The 14,912-nt window shown below is 36.0% G+C and overlaps 1 protein-coding gene across 4 annotated transcripts in view; it reads left to right on the forward strand.

The window, feature by feature from the left end:
• Positions 1-619: 619 nt before the first annotated feature.
• Positions 620-14,912, forward strand: part of MACROD2 (mono-ADP ribosylhydrolase 2) — a 2,106,080-nt gene continuing 2,091,787 nt past the window's right edge. For 2 of the 4 annotated variants that reach the window (XM_074317442.1, XM_074317444.1), the window contains exons 1-2: positions 621-956; positions 7,848-7,964. In XM_074317442.1, coding sequence (XP_074173543.1) covers positions 911-956; positions 7,848-7,964 — 163 coding nt within the window. In that variant the 5' untranslated portion in view covers positions 621-910. Of the gene's footprint in view, positions 957-7,847; positions 7,965-14,912 lie in introns of all 4 variants that reach the window. The other 2 variants (XM_074317443.1, XM_019752053.2) reach the window with 2 other exon arrangements.

Raw genomic sequence — 14,912 nt, forward strand, 5'->3', positions numbered from 1 at the left:
GTTAACACCCATTTTAATTTGCTTTGATGTAAGACTTCTGTTTCTAATATAACGTTTTTGTTATCCACTACTTGCCGGTTCTTAAAACAGAACTACAGTGAAATTTGTAATTACTTCTACAAGGTTGAGGAGCCCATTGTGTATGGTCTGGAACCATTTCCCTCCCAACCCTTTCGTTTCTTTGGTTATATTTGCCCACCAAGAAGAAAAACGTTATATTATGTGGTGAAATCCGTGCGGACCGGCCAGATAGAGTGAGAATGCACAACACATGTTGACTCACATCTCCCACGTCCATATCTTCCAGTCCCTGAGCCAGCGTTCCCCAGGTTACTCTTCAGTCACCTGGAGCACCTGGCCTATAGGCCACTCCCTCAAGTCCTCCCTGGGCCTCGAGGCCAGAGAAAGGGCCAGCATCCTCATGCTCCTCCCAGGCGTCCGCTCCTCATCCCGCCCCCGTCTCGAGGCCATTTTTCAGCACCCTCTCGCCCTGGCTCCGCCCCCTCTAGCTCCCCAACGTCCTCGGCGTCGGGCTCGAGCCTGCGCATGCGCGTGCGCCCTGTAGCCGAAGTCGGGGCATGAGAGCGGCGGGCGGTACAGCCAATAGGAGGCGGCGCTGGCTAGCGGTTGGGAGGCGGGGCCTGCGCGGGTGTTAGGTTAGAGCGAGGCGTGACCTAGTTGACAGGCTCTGAGGTGCTGCTGTGGCGGCGTCCGCAGGGCTGAAGCGGGTGGGAGCCAAAGCCGAGAGCGGAAAGTGACAATTGGAGAACGGCGAGCGGCGCGGGACGCGGAGCCTCTTTCACTTTTTCCCTCCCGAGTGCCCCCTCCCACCCCTCCCACTCCATACACACCCTGTTTGCCCGTGAGCCTGGGGAACTTGCAGCTTAAAGCCAGCCACCCCCACAGCAACATGTACCCCAGCAACAAGAAGAAAAAGGTGTGGAGAGAGGAGAAAGGTAACCAGCTTGTCGAGTCCTGGGGGTGCGGGGGGTGGGAGTGGGGTGGCGGCGGGGGTCGGGGTTGTGTGTGCCGCGGCGCCCTCCGCCCGAGCTCCCGCCACGCGCCAGCCTGGCCAGTGCCGCCTCCCTCAGGCGTCGTGTGTACACACGCGCCTGCACACCGGCGTGCACGCGCCGCCCCCGGGCACCTGCAGCTCGCTCACGTGTGGGCGCACGCCCCTCTCTGCCGGCCGCCGCGACCGGTCACCTTCTCCCCAGGCTGGGTTGCCTTTGCCTCACTCGCAGCGTGGACTCGCGCGCGGCATGCCCAGGGCTCAGCATATCTTCCTCAGATCCCCCACCCCTTCTCCAGACCCCTGTTGGGACTTTGGTACTCCTGGCCGGGGTGTCCCACGGACCTGTACGTGCCCGCTGGTGGACACGCCCGCTGCAGCTGCTGCTGCGCCTCAGCGCCCCGCCGGCCCTCTTCCATTCTTCGACTCTGTCTGGTCCCCTACTCTCTCAGCTGGCAGTGTCCCCACCTTCGAGTGTTTACCCCTTCTCTAGGTCCTCTACTTCTGTGCCGCAGCGTGACTTTTGAAACCTGGAACTCTAAGGGAAACCTAAAACGAGCGTCTTGTCTGTGAGGATAGGTGCCTTCAGAGAAGTCTGAATGGGCTTTTTCTCTCTGCAGTGTTTCTCAATATTCCATCCCCATTCATAGTCTGAAGTTGTTCAGAGTAAGAATTGTGAGACTGATGTCACTGTCTGAATCCTGAATTTTGTGCATATCAAGGCTCATCCAAATCAGCTGGATTGACAGTGAAACAGATTTCTATAAGACAGAATTTGTGCTCTCCAACCTTCTTTTCTCTTTCCCTCTGTTTCTCTCTGGCATCATATATAATGTTCTAAGGTAAAACTTGAGTCTGGAGTTTTTTCTTCTTTTTGCACCTCTTTATTGTTTATCGTTTTACAGAAATGTAGCAAAAGTACTTGCATGGCTACTGCTAAGATACACTAAACCTATGTATGCAGTGAGGTCTAGTGAAGGTGGTGGAAATCTCTCCAAAGTATCCCTCCCATCTTCTTTATAGAAGAATAAAGGGGTGACTAGATTGAAAGTTGATTTCTTTGATAATATTAGCTCCTTAAAACCTGTAGATTTTTCTTGCAAGTCCTGGCCTTTGTAAACACATAGGCAAACAGTGGACAAGAAAGGGAATGAATGTGGAAAAAGAATCCTCTCTATAGGGCCTACTTCAAACAATGCACAAGGAAAGGGATGAAAAAGAATAAAAAAAAATTAGTAACTCGGAAAATTTAAAATAACAACTGAACAACCAATGAAAATGGTGTTTAAAACATTGAAAGATTAGCTTCTATATCATTTAATTATGTTTTAATGATTATGGGCATATATAGAACTAAAAATTCTGGTGTCTCAAATGCTGTTGAGAATAATAGCCTGATATATAAAGTAGTGTAAAATGATTTTGCTTTGTTTTGCAGTTGGAGTTATTTTAGTTTCAACATACTGTCAACAAAGATTTACTTGCAAGCATTGAAAACTCAAGCCCTTTTTTATTGATGGTCTTGAATTTTTATTTTCTATTATTGATAATAAGGCACAATAGTGGGAGACATGGAGATTGTTTTCAATACATGAATCATTTAGTGATTACTAAAGAACTCTTTTTTCTGTTGTAAAAGATAATGCCCTAAAGTAACAATGATGGTTCCTTTTTTTAATGTCTACAAGTTGAACTATGCCAAACAGGCATTTTTAGAATATTTAATGTCTTAATTCTTTTTCTTCTTTTGCTTCTAATTCTGGGGGAAAATGTAACCAAATTAATATTTTCTAAATAAAGAAGTGAATGCACAATTAAAGAAGGCATTTAACAAAATGAATTTCTCTTGTCCAAAACTAACTTATTTTTGCATGAAGTTTAATGTTTAAAGGAAAAAGTTATTGAGACTTGAAGACTTTAGTATGTGTCTCAGTGTCTTATCAAGGTGTCTATTTTTGGAATAGTTAATATTTTATATATATATATATATATATATATATATACACACACACACACATATATATATATCTTCATCAAGGAGCTAAGGATTTCCAGTACAGTAGTATTAAATAAACTGGTGGATGAATGACCTTTTTCCTTTTATTACAATGGAGAGGATGGTGTATTTTTACAGCTGTTATTTAAATCTAAAGGAACGCTAACCCACCTCATTGAAATGTCAAGGCATCGTATAAACATATTTTAACTAACTCAGTATACCATCTAATAAGTAGGTCTGACTACTTGCATGCTTAGTTCACAAAGAAAGGATTCATTGCAAAGGTGAAGCATTCTTTAAGGAAAAGTTTTGTGTAATACCGAAGAAACTGTGTAGTATACGTATGTGGTCCCCCCAGTAAGTTTCATTATTTGAACAAATAACTAAGGAGTTCTCAAGTCCACATGTGTTAAATAGATGTTATTGATCTAATATTTTGAGCGTTAATTCAAAACCAGTTAATGTGTATTATCATTTCAAGTACTGAAACTTAAATTATCTCATTGTTTTATCTTAATGCCTTATTATTGATCTTGTTTTGTTTTGAGTGTCCACACTTAAACTTTTAAATAAAGGGAATGAAAGAGGCCAGGTTGCATTTCCATATGTACCTTCTGACATATACTAAAACTGTAGTTGCTTCATATATTTCAACATGATCAATGATATTCAATATTTCCATATTAGTCATCTGAGCTTTTTAAGTAGTGCTTTGGTAAGTGCTAGACATCTTTTATCCTCCTTGGTGTGATTATTCCAAACTTCAAGTTTCCTATTCCATCAAGACCCCATCCTCCTATGTGAACAGATGACATTGCCTTTTAATTCATGGAGAAAATACATGTCATGTAACATGAACAGCCCTAACATCTTCCTCCATATTCTTTATTTGTCTGTATCTTTACATGTGCTTTGCTATTTCAGCTTTGTTTCCATCTCAGAGGAAGCACTCTTCTTCTTTGTTTCTAACCTCTCTGCTTGTGCTATTTATCTCATCTCCTGAATTCTTTGAGATCTTGTGCTATTATTTATTCCCTTTCAGGGGTGTGATCAAACAATATGGTAAATGTTTAAATAAAAAAAAATATTGCACTAAAAGACACATTGCTATTAATTCCCCTCAAATACTCTCGCTTGCTTTGAACACACTTATCCCATCGTTCTTGCCACTTTCTGAAGCAGTTCTGGAAGTCCTCTTTCATGAGTGTCTTCAGTTGCACTGTCATGTCTGCCTTGATGTCCTGAATCCTTTTGACTTTGGGGAAGAGCCAGAAGTTGCACAGCGCCAGACCCGGTGAATAAGGTAAATGAGGACACACTGTAATTTTTTGTTGTTGTTGTTGTTGTTGTTGATGGAAATTGCCATATACCAGGAGTGATGTGTGACATGGAACATTGTTGTGATGGAGGATGATTTATGGCACACTTTAAGATACACCTTCTCTGAACCGTAGCTCACACCCAACTGACTGCGCTGAACAAGTTGAAACTTGTCACACACTATGTGAGGTTCGACGCTTGCTTCCCGTGTTAAGGATCCCTGTCTTTCCATTGGATGGCACTTGGCAGCAGCATTCACCGTATTTTGTGATCACAACGGAGAGGCTCTGTGTCACACATCGTTTCTGGTACTGCAATTTCTGTCAAACAGAAACATTATGGTGTGTTCTCATCCACATTATTCACTAGATCTGGCTCTGTGCGACTTCTGACTCTTTCCCAAAGTCAAAATGACCATGAAAGGTAAACATTTTGAATGGATTCAGGACCTCGAGGCAGCCAAGACAGTCCAACTAAAGACACTCATGAAAGAGGATTTCCAGAACTGCTTCAGAAAGTGTCAAGAATGATGGGATAAGTTTGTTCGAAGCGAAGGGAGTACTTTGAGGGGGATTAATGACAATGTGTCTCTTCCTGTAATAATTTTTTTTAAATTTAAACATTCATCATATTTTTTGATCACTTTGTGGGATGTTAGGTTTCTCAGTGTCTTTAGGTCCCTCTCCTCAGCCTATAACAATTCTCAAATCTCTTCTACTCTAAAGTAGTTTTCCTTCCACAGGATTTCACCTTGGAGTTGCTGTTCTCACTTTCTTTTCCTCCGTCTCTCATAGCCTCCTGGATCTCAGTTAAACTCTAATGAAACTAATATTTCTAAAGTCATTCAGTAATAACAATGATGATGGTACTAATATAAAAATAATTACAATTTGAGTTCTTTTTGTGTGTTCAGCACTATTCTAAGTATCTGACATGGGTTATCTCATTTAATTCTCACAACAACCCTATGAGGTAGTGTACTGTAGGGACAAGAGCTTTGGACATGATTTTCCTGGGTTTGAAACCTAGTTGTACTGCTTACTACCTGTGGAACCTTGGGTAAGTTATTTAATCTCTTTATTTTAGTTGCCTTATACGGAAGTTGAGAATAATACCTACGAACCTACCTAAAAGAGAAACTGAGACATAAAGAATTTAAGTAACCTGCGATCACATAGATTTGCATGATTTGGGATTAGAACCCAGACAGTTCTGTTAACCATTTTGCTCTCTTCTCCGTGTTGTTGGTGACTCAGTTGATAAAACCAATGGCTTATTAATTTTTGTTCTTCTGGATCTTTGTGTGGCAATTGATAATATTTCTCCTCTTCTACTTATTAAAACTCTTTTCTCTGCTGGTTTCCACATCACTGGTGGTTTAATTCACCTTGTACCCCCAGTGGCATCTAAGCTTTATTTCATTTTTTCCTTCTTCATGTCCACTCTGTAAATGTTGTTTTTTGAGGTATGCTCCCTCCCTTACCCTTTCCTATGAACTTGCTATAGTACAGTAAGTTTAGGTTATGATTTCCAAAATTCTTAGGCTAGACCTCTCTTCTGAGTCCCTGATTCTTAATTTCAACTTGAATGCCCTGTAGGCATCTGAAATTCAATACGGTGTTGACCTTTGAGTATTGTAGTAGTATTGTGATTTGACTATATCACATCTAGTTAAAATAGCGTTTTTTTTTTCTATCTACTAATGTGGCTGAAGAAAAGCCAGTTCTAGGAGTGGGGGAAATGTTGGTTCCCTGTTACTTGTTCACTTGTGCTTACATTAATACTTTCTGCAGTTTGTTTATGTGGAAGAATCTTTAAAAGCGATTATTGTGTGAGGATTAGATTACCTAAAACTAGATACTGTCCTTAAATCCATTCACCTAAACTATATAATGCCTTGTAATATGCTGAAAGAGAATTGGAGAGTGAGAATACGTCCTTTGGTGACAGCTGACATACAGATTGAGTGAGGTTGCCAGTGTCAATTTATGTATTGAATATTAGTAAATCTTAATTCCTTATTTTTTTAGATTAAAAATATGGAAAGAATTTCATACATGTTTTTCTGCTGTATCCTAGTGGATCACTTTATGTACCTTCTGGGATATGCATAATCAACTTTGAATATTAGTGGTCTACTTTATAGAATGAAGGTTAAACTGCTCATCCTAGTATACAAGTTCCTATACATTTTTGTTTTAACTTGTTTCCAGCTACTTTTCACTTGTGTGGCCACTTTCCTTTTCATAGCATATCTTGCAGCTTCATTAAATTATTCATATTTCCTTATCTTTATTTACGTTGCTTTATTAGTCTGAAATAGCCTTACTTATTAAAAATATTTTTATTGAAATATAGCTAATGTACAACACTGTATTAGTTTCAGGTGTACACCAGTTATTCAACATTTGTATACCTAAAGAAGTGATCACTATGATAAGTCCAACAACCATCTGATACCATACCACACTATTGCAATATTATTGACTATTTTCCCTATGTTGTACGTTATATCCCCAACACTTACTTGTTTTAACCTGTAAATTTCCTCTTCATCTTTTCCTCCCCTTTAAAAAATTTTTCAATTGCAATTGATATTCAATATTATTTTGTATTAGTTTTAGGTTTACAGCAGGGTGATTAGACATGAAATATCCTTCTTACCTCTTCATGACAAAATTCTTCCTATCCTCGGGAGCCAGCATACACATCACATCTTTTGGTGAACTTTTCCTGAAAAGGTAGTACAGTACAGTGGCTATTGGTATATGCTGTAGTTTCTGATTAATGGAGATAACTGACTAGATTTTTAATGGAAGGCTCTCTTTGGACAGACTACTGAACTTTAATGTTCTTTATTTTCCTCTCTATAAAATAGTAAAACTCATACTATCAATTTGCCGAGTTGTTGGAAAGATTATTTTAATAAAATTATACATTTGAAGTACCTGGCACACAGTTCTTTATAAATGACACCAACTATTATCAATGCTAAGATGCATTCAAAAAATTTTTAATTTTGTAATCAACATGTACATTTAAAGTATTGTTTAATCACTTCCACAAAGGTATTATTAAATTGAAAGTGCTCTTTTATTGTTGATGGCATCTTCAAATTAAGGAACTATCTTGGCTGCCTTTCTTGTGCTCTTAGCATTTGTACATACGTGTCTTAGGATTTTGGATTTTATTTATGTAGCTGTCATATTCATTTCCTCTTTTGTCTTGTGAACTTCTCAAGGTTAAGGATCTCCTTTGTACTTGCAGTGTATAAACATAGCACCTGACACACAGTAGACTATCAGTAGATATTGATTGAAAGAGTTTCCTTTTTTCTTCCCTGCTTATATGGCATTAATCTGACACCTTTTATAGAGTCATTAGAATTGCATTTTGCTGTTTCTCAAGCCCACACTGATTTTTTGTGTGCTTTAACGTAGTTAATATTTAAATTATAAAATAATTCTTGAACTTAAAAGTTAAATACAAATGGAGATTCTGCTTTTATTTTGCAAGAACGTTTACTGAAGATGACCTTAGAGGAGAGACGCAAAGAATACATAAGGGACTATGTTCCCCTGAACACCATCCTATCATGGAAGGAGGAGGTGAAGGGCAAGAGCCAAAATGATGGTAAGTTTCTCAGAACATTTTTCAGATAGATATTGTGGCCATTTTTTATGACTTCTGTGGGACAATTTTTGACAAAAATTAATAACTGTCAGTCAATAAAGAGGTGACAGTTTTAGTATTTGAAATAATTGCTTGGTTATTTGTTTTTAGCAATTTATTGAATTATTTAAACTTAGAAACTACTATTAACATAAGTTGTGTTCTGAAATATTCCACATTTATATTATGGTACTCTTTATAGGTACTTTTTAAAAACTTTTGCAGTAGTTCTTGGAGCAAATGATATTAGGTATTGCTGTTTTGGTGGTGTGGCCCTTTGAGTTTGTTTTGATTAAGTTTATTTACATAAGGTTTCTTCATGTTTAAGGATTGGATACTGTTGAAAGACAGTGTATAAGGAAGAATAGAGAAAAACCAAATAATATTTCACCAAATAATTTTAGAGAAAAGTATATGTTTTGTGTAGTGTGGTATTATGCCTACATATAAAGTATTTATATGACAAATTTACTTTCTCTCGATGTCTTTATGATTTGATGAGAGTCTAGATTATTTGAGGGAAAATATATGTGTTAAAATATAAATGAAAATTTAAGTATTACAAAGTTTCATGGAAAAAATTCTAAACAACATAATAGATTTAATGTATGTTTGATATGCTCATCTCTGAATTAACAGCCATTGGTGTTAATGGTCTGGATGTGAAACTTAGAAGAAACAGGATGCTTTTTAGGATACTTAACAGTTGGGAAAGAAGAGTAACTTTATGAAAGGGACTTGGAACATGCTGATATCACAGGTTGTGGTCTGAATTGGACAGTATGCTATCGCCCAGAACAAGAAGACTAGCATGAAATTCCTAGGACAAAATCTGTGGGAAACAGCAGTGAGATTAAGCTTTGGTATCTGTGAAGAGAACACATTAACCTCAGAGTCTGGGCTTTAGACAGAATTTTGTTTTATCTAAGAAGACAAATTGTGGCTTCTTTTAGATCTTAGTCTGGTGGAAACGTGTGACCTTGGGCAAGTAGGTTAGTAGGTCTACCCCATGTTCTAATGGGGTCATTGGACAAGCTGATTGGGATATACACATCTGACCTGCTGGCTTTGTGTCTTCAGTAAAGTTATTTTAAATACTTTAGTTTAAAATAACTACAAGCTATTTTAATAATGGTCTACTTAAGACATCATTGAAAGAGTTGGTAGTGCTGTGTAATGAAAAGAATACAGAGCTAGAGATCAAAAGGACATAATTCTGGGCCTTGTCTGACCTATGGCCATGTGCTCCTTAATATTTGGTTTTCAGTTAATTCTTTTGTTTATAAGAAACTGGTGTTGACTACTTCAGCTTTTTTTTTTTTTTTTCTTAATGCTAGTAATTCTCTTTTTCCAGTGCTACATTCATCTTACTTTTTTTCTCGGTTGCAGTTTTAGCCTTGCAGTTTTAGCCGGTCAGTTTTCTAAGGATGCAGTATATGATGTTCTTTTTTAGAAAAAAATTTGCTTCCTGAGATAGAGGTGGATTCCTGTCGCTGCCATGACAATTGACACAACAGTAGTGATACCCAGGCTGCATTGCCCAATGTTGGGTTGTCTCACATCTGTGTAGAGGCTTGGCCTTTATGTTGGCTGCTTCTACTTGAACGTTCAGCATCTAACAGTGTACAGTTGAACTGGGTTGTTAGACAACTCAATTTTGGATGTTTTTGTAGATACTACACACCAAAATGTGTCCCCCCAATCAGAAAAGATAACATTGTATAACATCTGACATTGTTATTCCCTATCAAGATCCTATGTATTTAATCCTGTCTCCCAAAATGAGCTTTATAAGTGGTTTACAACTGCTCTGTGTATTTCAGTTTTTCCTTCTTGCTTTTTGAATGTGAAAGGTCTTCATGAGGAACTAGGTGATGTGATCAAAATTGTATTTCTGTTAATGTTTTATTCTTTTCTACTGGTGTTACTTGCTCCTCTCTGTTGTGATCTAGAAATTGGGTACAGGCTTCTTTTTTCATGAAACAGAATGGCTCATTCTACAAATAATAACTGTTAATTTTTTGGCATAATATATCTTTCATAAGTATTTTCTTCCAATGTTACTCATCCAGGATTAGTTACAATAATATACTGGTCAAGAGAGTTTTAGTGTTTTAGCAGTTTGAAAGGTCTTTTAAAAATAAAAATTAAAAAATCATAAAGGACAACTGTAAATAAATATATATTTGTATATTTTATTTTGAAATGTTTAAGCTTATGAACTGCTTATAAATGTATATATAAGTATTGATATTTATAATAGTTTTAATTTTTTAAGTATGAGATTTCAAATTAAGTTCTAAGAAAAGATAATTTGTAATTCTTTGTCACATAGTTTCTGATTTGTAGGAAATGAACAGTATTAATTGGACTAGCACAATATACCGTTAATAATTTATTTTTATTATTATCTTTGTTTTCATAGAATGTCATTGATCTTGATATCCATGATTACATGGAAAATTCTCAAGCTATTGTTTTTAAATATTTTTCTTACTTTTCTCAGTTTTCTTTTACTTTAATTAAATTCTTCTTTTTATAAATGTAGTAGAAAGTTTAAGAGGGGAGTGGCCGAATGTATTTGTCATAATTTTGATTTTAAATTGACCTAACAAAAGGAAACCAACAATTGCCAAAGAATATAAAATCAGTGTTTCTATAGAAAGGAGGAAGCCAGTAGATAATATTTTTACTTTGATTTACTACTTTGGTAGTATTGGAAAGCTGTGGATCAGAAGTGGAAAAAAATGGTAGATGATTACCAAGAAAAAAATCCATTTGCTTATTCATATTCATATTTATCAAATACTATTAGTAAATCTCTAGAATTATATGCTTCTACTTACTTCTTCCTCTGTATTAATAATTATGTAATAATTATGTTTCATTTGTTAGTTGCTCTGTTGTAGAATTTAAAAATGCTTATCTCTCTTATTATACTGTCTCTAGTACCTGGAATTGTGCCTTATGTAGGTGGGCTCAATCAGTATATTAAATAAGAATGCCTCGGAGATTAACAGTCTACACAGGACAGTTCTTTTAAAAAATTTTTTTTTCAAACTTAAAGCTGAACATTTAGAAACATATAAAAATAGAGAGTATGATGAACCTTTATGCACCTATTACTCAATTTCAACAGTCAATACATGGCCAATTTTATTTTATCTATACCAGAGCTCCCTGCACCTTTCTCCCAGACTATTTTGAAGCAATTCCTGTATATCATATCAATTTTATATGTAAGTATATGTAAATATGCATATGTATGTATCTTTAAAACAGCATATGTTGTTTTAATGTAACCATAATACTATCATCAAACACAAATTAACAATTTTTTAATACAATTAAATATCCAGTTAGGATTCACATTTCCCATATTGTCATAAAAGGTTTTCCTTTTTTGTACAGTTGGTTTGCTTGAGTCAAGATCTAAACAAGGTCCACATATTGTTTTTAATTGTTATATTATCTAAGTCTCTTTTAATCTGTAGTTTTTTTCTCTGCCCTTTTCCCCATTTTGTAATTTTACTTTATGCATAAAGTAGATAATTGTCTTACTGAGTAGTTCACATTTTGCTGACTGTCTCTCTGGGGTGTCATTTAACACATTCCTCTATCACCTATGGTTCTTATGAGCTGGTAGTTAAATTCAGAGGCTTGATCAGACTTGGGTTTATGTTTTTTTGAAAGAATACTTTATAGACTATTGTACATTCTTTTGCATAATATCAGAGGATTACTGATGAAACAAGTACCAAATTATAGATAATAAATATAGTTCAACAAAAGTTCATATGCCTGGCCATATATACATGCCACAACAGAAGATATATGTGCTTTTGGAGGATTGGAAATATTGAGGTTTAATTTGGTCTGTCTCTAGGGTAAACCATGGATTCAGATTGGTGGTTGTTCCCTAGAGATTGTACTCTTACACAAGTACACATATACTCAGTGTTCTAAGAATCCAGACTACCCCAACATGTAGGGGGTTCTGTCATCAAATTTAGATTTGAGATTGTGTTTGCCATATGAAAATAACAGAGTTAGAGATTTTCCAAATTTTATAATTCTCTTGTATTCGTGATTCTGTTTGAATAAAAAGCTTTATTTTTTTGGTCTTGTAAGTTGAGGCTTGATGTTAAATACCCATCAGATATAATAATGGGAATGACTTCCATTATTTTGATTTATGTATCTCCATGTTAACTCTGGGAATGCAAAAGTTTTGGGATTAAACATGTCTGGCATCAAATTCCAATTCTGCTATTATATACCCTAGTCAAAGAACCTGTAATCTCCCTATCTTGTCTCTTTATATGTTAGTTACCACACAGGGGCTGTTTATTTCTCCTCCCTAAGGTTGCGGTGAAAATTAATTGAGAGAGGATATCAATGGGCCTGGATAACTCCAAAGCTCTTATTCCAGAATGCACCTTCCTCTTGCATGAAACATCTTATGACTCTGTATTTACTACTCCTACTCTTATTTATCCTCTTAGCCAATGTATATAATATAAGATACATTTTTTTCTGTATGCTTGTACATGTACAGCTTGAATTTGCACTGTTTGCTTTAGAAGGTAGGAACTGCCTGTGACTGCTTTAGTAGTTTTGGTAAGCATGCTAAATACAGTTACAACTGATCAAGGAGGATTTTTTTAAAGACAATTTGTGTCTTTCACAAATAATACAAAAATATTATATACTCTGTAGTCGCTGAATTCTTCCTCTTATTCAGGTGATATGTGGCTGGACAGAGACAAAAATGTTTACCTGGCAGTTTACTAGACACATATGCTTATCTCATTTAAAGTAACTAGTTCAAATGTCTAGTAACATGACTTGGTCCGTAAGTGTTTTTAAAATCTGTTTAACCATTAAGAGTGTACAATTCAGTGGCTTTAAGTACATTTAGAATGTTGTACAACCATCACCAGTCTCATTTCCAAAAGTTTTTCTTTTCCTAAATAGAAACTCTGTACCCATTAAATAATAACTTCCCATTCTCTCCTCTCACCCAGCTTCTGGTAATATCTATTTTATTTTCTGTCTCCATAAATTTGCCTGTTCTAGATGTCATATAAGAAGAACCACACAATACTTTTCCTTTATCTTTGGCTTATTTCACTGAGCATACTGCTTTCTAGGTTCATCCATATGGTAGCATGTTTCAGAATTTCATTCTTTTTTAAGGTTGGATAATATTCCACTGACACACACACACGCACACACCCACCACATTTTGTTTATTCATCTATAAAGACGATGGGATTGTTTCCATTTTTTGGCTGTTGTGAATATTGCTGCTGTGAAAATCTGTTTGAGTCTTTGTTTTCATTTCTTTTGACTGTATACTAGGAGTGCAATTGCTGGACCGTATGTATGGCAATTCTATGTTTAACTATTTGAGGAATCACAAAACTTTTCCACAGTGGCTGTATAATTTTATTCCCCATCTGCAGTGCATAGGGGTTCCTCCACATTCTTCACAATGATTCTTATTTTCTGTTTTTCCTTTTTTAAAGAAAAAAATAAGAATTTCTCACAGCAATATTTTGTAGTTTTCAGTGTACAAATCTTTCACCTTCTTGGTTAAGTTTATTACTAAGTATTTTATTCTTTTTCATGCTATTATAAATGGAATTATTTTTTAAATGTCCTTATTGACTGTTCATTGCTAATATATAGAAATACAACTGATCTTTGTCTGTTGATTTTTGTATCATCTACATATATGATCATGTCATCTGTGAACAAAGATAATTTTAGTTCTTCCTTTCAAATACAAAGGTGTACATTCCTTTTAAGCGCCTGTTGACTTCAGTTTGTATTTTGTTGAGGATTTTTGCATAGTTATTCATAAAGGGATATTGGTCTGTAGTTTTGTTGTACAGGCATACCTCGTTTTATTGCACTTCACTTTATCATGCTTTACAGATGTTGCATTTTGTTTTTTTACAAATTGAAGGCACGACCCTCCACCAGCAAAAAGATTACAACTTTATTGTGATACTTTATTGCGGTGGTCTGAACCCTCGATATCTCCCGAGGTATGTCCATAGTGTCTTTCTCTGGCTTTGGTATTGGATATTGCTGGTTATGTAGAAGGAATTAGTAAGTGTTCCCTCCTCTTCAACTTTTTTGGAAGAGTTGAGAAAGATTAGTCTTAATTCTTTGAATGTTTGGTACAATTCACCAATGATACTTTCTGGTCCTGGGTTTTTTCTTAGTTGGAAGGTTTTTGATTACTGATTCCATCTCTTTACCAACTAGTTATAGGTCTACTCAGATCCTAGGTATTTGTCCATGTCATCTAGATTATCCAATTTATTGGTGTATAATTGTTCATGGTATTCTTTTATAATCCTTTTTATTATACAAAATAGGTAGTTGTATTCCTACTTTTATTTCTGTTATTAGTAATTTTGGTCTTCACTCTTTTTTTCTTAGTATAGCTAAAGGTTTGTCAATTTTGTTTATCTTCCCAAAAAGCCAGTCCTCAGTTTTAGGATCTATTTAAGTATATATCTTTATAGCTGTATATTTTCCTCTTGACACTGTTTTTGCTGCATGCCTTAAATTTTGATTTTTTTGTGTTTTTATTTGTCTCTGTATTTTCTGTTTTTGTATTTTTTTGCCCATTGTTTGTTCAAGAATGTGTTGTTTAATTTGTACGTATTTGTTAATATTCTAATTGTCTGTTACTGATTTCTAGTGTCGTTTCATTATGATTAGAAAAGAGTCTTTGTATGATTTCAGTGTTTTTAAATTTATTGACACTTGTTTTGTGGCATAGCATCCTGGTTAATGTTCCATGTGCATTTGAGAAAAATGTTATTGTTGGGTACAGTGTTCTCTATATATCTGTTAGGTCTATTTGATTTATAGTGTTCTTTAAGTCCT

The sequence above is a fragment of the Rhinolophus sinicus genome, linkage group LG13 (assembly GCF_036562045.2).
Source record: "Rhinolophus sinicus isolate RSC01 linkage group LG13, ASM3656204v1, whole genome shotgun sequence".
Taxonomy (NCBI): Eukaryota; Metazoa; Chordata; class Mammalia; order Chiroptera; family Rhinolophidae; genus Rhinolophus; species Rhinolophus sinicus.